This window comes from Rhamphochromis sp. 'chilingali', assembly GCF_963969265.1.
Source record: "Rhamphochromis sp. 'chilingali' genome assembly, chromosome: 21".
In the NCBI taxonomy this organism is placed as follows: domain Eukaryota; kingdom Metazoa; phylum Chordata; class Actinopteri; order Cichliformes; family Cichlidae; genus Rhamphochromis; species Rhamphochromis sp. 'chilingali'.
Window position 1 is genome coordinate 11,245,864 of NC_137949.1, and position 5,755 is coordinate 11,251,618.

Genomic DNA, 5,755 nt, shown 5'->3' on the forward strand with positions numbered 1-5,755 from the left:
GTCCCACACTTCTAAGAAAACCTTGCTACTGAACTGCTCACACACACACACCTATTTGTCATCACTGCATACATTTTCCCATTTACTGTAAGATGACTGTATGCCACGTTTGAATGCTGCACATTGTCACATTTCATGACTTCAATGTGTGCTGAAAGATTAAGGAAAGAGAGAGACAGGTAGGAAATACCTTTTTCAGAGCTGACATTCTAGGTGGATCCTCCTCCTGCAAAGCCCGTTCACATGCTGAGGTCCCAAGCCAAGTTTGATGGGTGCGCAAATCTGAACTCAGCCCGGTGCTGATGCTGAGCCATGAGGCGCCTGTTTAGTATTCTCATCTCGCCTGCACACCGTCCTACAGCTGGCTTGGTGTGCGCACGCCCAAGCTGCTGTTATCACAGCTTTCAAACGCAGGGGGCGCTGTAGCCCCTTGGAAAGAATAAAAGTGGACATTAAAAAAAAACCGTATGTTGCTCTGGTAGTATGATACACCTGCTCAGATAATTAATAATGGTTTTATAATAATCATTTTAGCTGGAGTCATTTTAAGTTCGCTCTACAAATCCAGACCTTCTTGAGTCTTTTTCCTTGAAATACGCAAGGCTAATGAATATTACACTATAAACGAGGTTGATTCGTCTGCCGATGTGAAGAATAGATTCGAGTAATCCCGTAAATACATATCATTAAGTATATACAGAGAGTGTTTGTTTGTGAGGACTGCGTGCATTTTAAATTGGCCGGATTTTGAATAGAAGTTGGCGCAAAAGGAAGCGGAGTCTCTTGGTCGTCACAGTGCGCGTGTGGTAGCCGGTGAAGTGCGCGGTTCAGCAGTTTTGCGCATTACTCTGGGTTAGTGGGCTTTGCTGAAGAAGCTGGAGCTCTGTGGCGATGATACTGACAGATGAATATCTCTGATCTTTAAGTTGAGCGGGACGTGCGCGTCAAGCTAGCTCATTTAAAAAGCTGCTGTAGCATACTTGCTAGCTAACTCAGCTAGCTTGATAGCATAGTAACTTCCTAGCTGAGTGCAGAGTTGGAATTCATGTTTTCTTTGCTTCGACTGTGGTGGATGTTTGAATATGGCACATAGGAAAGAAGGTAAGGACCGCCAGAAATGACTCATCTCATACAAAAACACACACAGAGCTCGTAACTCTTTAGCTCGCTAAAGTACCCAAATAACGTAGCTAGCTAAATCTCGCGTTGGTTTCTGTGTTGTAAACAAAAGCACGTGCTCCTCTGTCAAGCCCTAAAATCACTCCTTGACTTTGGTAGACGTACCCGAGAAGACAGGAGGTTTTGTTTTTTGGTGATTCATATTTGATCAGCTTTTATTAGTTTTTATGTGGTCACGATCGTGTGGACATCTCAGTCCTCTATGTTCTGAATAAATGTACTCACTGACATTTCCTTCTTGTTTTGATGGTTTAGGAAAATGACAAAGACTAAAACTAAAGACTGGCAGTGTACTCTAAGTTTATCTTAACTGTTTGGCATCACAATAAGTTTGTAAACACAGTGTTCATTGTTAGGCTGTGTTATTGCAGTCACAAACAGCATGAACATCACCTGTTTCAGTTTTCAAAGTCAGCGGGTTACATCCTGTTTTCATGCTTCATTCCCACATGGACTAGATCACATGTAGCCTGAATATGCGTAGTTAACACAGCTTGTCTTTGTGTCACTCAGTATTCCAGTCAAAAGTTCTCCAGAAGCTTTACCCTGCCATCCAAGAAGTGGTGACGGAACAGAGCCCACCACATATTGTAGAAGCTCTAGGCAAAAAGAAACATCTGAAAAGCAAAGCTCCTGGAGAGGACACGGCCTCAGGTAAAGTCATGATAATTACTAACACGTTCCTCCCTCCTTTGTGTTTCAGTGCCTTACATTATTTGCCTTATGTGTCTCAGGAGATGCAGTGAAGAGACAGAGCGCAGCCAAACCAGGCAGGCGGATGTACACGGTCCTTCCTCCTCCTGCAGACTATGATATACATTCAGAGGAATCGGTCTCACTACAGCAGCTAAAAAGCATAAATAGCGTGGAGGAACCAGCTGGTACGTCACCCATAATCTTACATTTATGGACTTGGCGCTGTGCACCATAAAGCTAGGAGAGATTTATCTCATGGGCCTCCTCCAGGTTGGTGCTCTGTAGTAATAAAGTTACTCTTTCTGATTGTCTCTGCCACTGTTGTTGGGGAAACAGACAGTGAAAATCAGTCGTGTTCTTTAACTGAGGAGAACTTGTGCAGATGGTGAGTGAGCCTGGGTGGCTCTGTTTTCACTCCGATAGGCCGATTAAATGTGCTTGTCGGGGCAAACTTGCATAATTTATAAAGGAGATATTTAACTATTATTAATAACATGTTGGAGGCTGAGTTGTGAGCTGATTTATGCCGAGCTAAAATCTTCTTGACCTGCGATGAATCGAGCTGTCTGGCAGCGGTATTCAAGGATGAGTCACATGCTCTGCATTTGATATGGATCATTTAAAGACTGTTTGTTTTATCTCCTCTCTCTATTGTCATGAAGTACCAAAGTGATGAGGCTGTAATAAAAGCGCCGGCTCGTTACACTCATCATCTTCTGTAACTCAGACCGTCGTTTAGCTGAAGAGCTTCTGCTTTACCTCAGTGAAAAAAGTGATTTGCTGGCTTACACAGACCATCGTCTGAGGGTGGCCGCTGGAATGACTGACAAGGTTAAGTTTGATTAATTGCACTCGTAAGTGTAGCAGTTCCTAATTGAACACATTTTCGATTTAGTGGGTAGCGAGCCTTCAAGGGAACTGCAACCCAGAGAGCTGTTTAAGGTCAACTAGAGTTTGGGTTCTGCGGAGGTTCATAAAGGCTTCAGTGTAATATTTTACAAAGAGGAGAGTTGATGTAGTTGATGTGGTGTAGAAAGAGAAAAGCTGTCCTAGTCTTGAATGAACAGATCTCTCTTCACATTCACGTTAGCTGCAAAATGTAGAACCGTATTTCTACATGTTTTGAGAAACGGACATCTATTTTAGTTCATCTGATTTTGGGTTTTCTTTGGATCCTCGAGAAACTCTTGTTTCTGAACAATCAAAAGGAAAGTTTATCGTAACCTGTTTTTTTTCTTTTAATTGCATCAAATTCTTGTTTTTTTAAAAGGTTCCTTCATGTAATGATCTGCTAGAGGGTGTGGGGGGGCCACAGCCCCGTCCTCCAGGGCATGAAGCAGGTATGGAGGAGATCAAAACTCCAGACATCCAGAGGCCCCCAGAACACAAGAGACCAAGGAAGACCAACAGAGGGGCAGCAGCACCACTGTCCCAGAAAGAGCTGAGGAGAGTCCCAGATGAGGGCTCACTCAGCAGCCGCGGAGCAGAAGCCAGGGGGAGTTGCAGTGACGCGCCCGTGAGCTCCGCCGGCAGCCAGCCGTGCCTGAGTGACCGAGCCCCAGGCCGAGAGGCCGGGGGCACCCCACCTCCGAAGTGGCCCGAGCGAGCCCCAGGCTCCAGGCCCCGATAAGCGGCCGCCAAGGAGTGAGCCGGTGTGTACCTGGACGCCCATCCCCGGACACAAAGAACCACCAACGCACCGATGTCTGAGGGAGTCCGCCACTGGCAGGAGAAGTGGTGGTAGGGGGAGATAGGCCTCCAAACCTTGGAGGGCCTGAGATGTCCCCAGAGAGGTGGCGTCTGACACCCAACCTGACATATAGACACAGAAATACAGGCACACACATATACAAACATCCATTCCCACCCTCATGCTCTCATATGCACTTACTCCACACTCAACCAACGTGGAGACAGACATAAAGAGACGCTGTACACACGATCACACTCCCCAAGCGTACTCTACAAACCGGGTCTAGGTACCCTTGCCCCTGGAGGGGGAACTGCTCCCAGACCCAGGTGGTGTTACCCTTTTCCCTGCGGTGGGGGGAGGCAGACCGCCCCGACTCCGCAGCAGCAGGGAGGCCCAACACTCCAGACCGCAGTCGGACGGCCAACTCCTCCTAGCCCTCCCGCTCCAGCAGGTCGCAGAGAACGGGGGTGAGAGAAGACTCCAAACCTCCCTCCACCCGCTCATTGTAGTGTTGATGCATGTGTGTTCTAAGGTGCATTTAAATCTTCTTCTTAAGCCAGTCACTTTCTGATTGGTTGACTGTCACAAACAGAGGTTTGAACAGCACATGGGTGGGGCTGCTATGCTCACAGACAGAGCAGTGTGCCTCCAAGCTTGGGTCCTCTACCACAGTGGTCCCCAACCCCCGGGCTGGTCCTTGAGTTGTTTGGTACCGGGCTGCGTAGTTGTGTGTCTTATTTTGAAAGAAATATTTACGCGTTACCATAGCGACCAGAGAGCATTAAGGGGCAGAGAGGAGGATGTTACTCTCAATGTTGTTGGCGCATTTCATTTTATTTAGTTGTATTTATCTGCGACACCTTAAAGGCCGGTCCGTGAAAATATTGTGTGACATTAAACCGCTCCGTGGCGCAAAAAAGGTTTGGGGCCGCTGCTCTACCAGAGGCCTGGGAGCTTGAGGGTCCTGCGCCGTATCTTGGCTGTTTCTAGGACTGTGCTCTTCTTGACAGAGATGTCCGATGTTGTTTCTGGGATCTGCTGGAGCTGCTCGCCGAGCTTGGGAGTCACCGCACCTAGTGCTCCGCATCCTATTCATGTAACCTCTTCCGCTGGGGTTACTTGCGTAGTAGCATCCCAACAACACCCTGTTTTTGTATCTTGCCCACCGATGCCTTCTTGTTCCAGTAGCTCACTTCTCGTCAGGGAGCCCTGGTTCCTCAACACCTGATGCAGACCTTGTTGATCTGGGCGGCGTCCGAGCCGGCCTGACTTCATCTGTCTCGCTCATGGCTGCAGTTGGCTGGCTTTTAAATATATTTATATAACAAAAAACATAATGACTTGAAGTAGTCTATCATTTCAATCTGTCACAAAATAATAATTTAAAATGTCTGTGAAGGTTCTCAGTTCCTTTGACAATAATTTAAAATGTTTCTAAATGTAAAAAAATGGATAAATGGAGTATTTGCATGTCTGATATGAGCAGTAGCTTCCTTGGTTTGTGTTTTCCTTGCACTATGTCGGTCAGTTCTGCACTGCCACTGTCACTTCTGCTGCTTTGTGTTCTGGCTCCAGTCCACTGCTCACAAACGGGTCGCTGAGAAGTCAGCGCGAGCTCGTTTCTTTGACCTCTCTGTGCTTCGTGGGTTTTTTAAGGAAAGGGGAGATGTGGCAAGCTAGAGAAGATCCAAGACTGCTGTTTGTGGACGGGTTCTCTTTTGAGGTTTAGTCATTCGGTAATGTGACAGCAGAGAGATTTTAGCAATGTGATAATTGCAAAAGAGAAAAGCTGAAAAATGGAAAGCCCAATGAAGCTGCTAAACTAAAGGATGATTTCCATAAGGTGGGAGGAATGTGTTAATGTTCTTTCACTGTAAAAGCTCGTGCATCACCTGAGCACTGTTCTGTTAAATGTTCCCTTTTATTTAATGGAACATCTCAAATTGCCGGGCTCAGAACGAGCGATGGTCGCACTTGCAGATTTGACCGTGTCTTTTCAATCAGAGGCCACACCAGATGATTTTGCTGATTGAACTGCAATCAGTGAAAAAGAGGGAACATCTAATTAGTGGAATTAGATTGTGCAGTGATTGGCTGAAAGGAAAGCAGCCGTCTCCCAGCTTTCACCATAATGGACGATGCCCACCTCCTGTTTTAGCCATTAGGCCCAGAGTGCAGGTGGATACA

The 5,755-nt window shown here is 46.6% G+C and overlaps 1 protein-coding gene across 1 annotated transcript in view; it reads left to right on the forward strand.

Moving 5' to 3' along the window:
- The first annotated feature begins 465 nt into the window (after nt 1-465).
- The window catches only part of erich1 (glutamate rich 1), a 7,879-nt gene continuing 2,589 nt past the window's right edge, over nt 466-5,755 (forward strand). The window contains exons 1-4 of the mRNA XM_080871124.1: nt 466-1,101; nt 1,693-1,833; nt 1,914-2,060; nt 4,754-4,863. Of these exons, the coding sequence (XP_080727250.1) occupies nt 1,083-1,101; nt 1,693-1,833; nt 1,914-2,060; nt 4,754-4,863 (417 nt within the window). The 5' untranslated portion in view covers nt 466-1,082. The remainder of the gene's footprint in view (nt 1,102-1,692; nt 1,834-1,913; nt 2,061-4,753; nt 4,864-5,755) is intronic.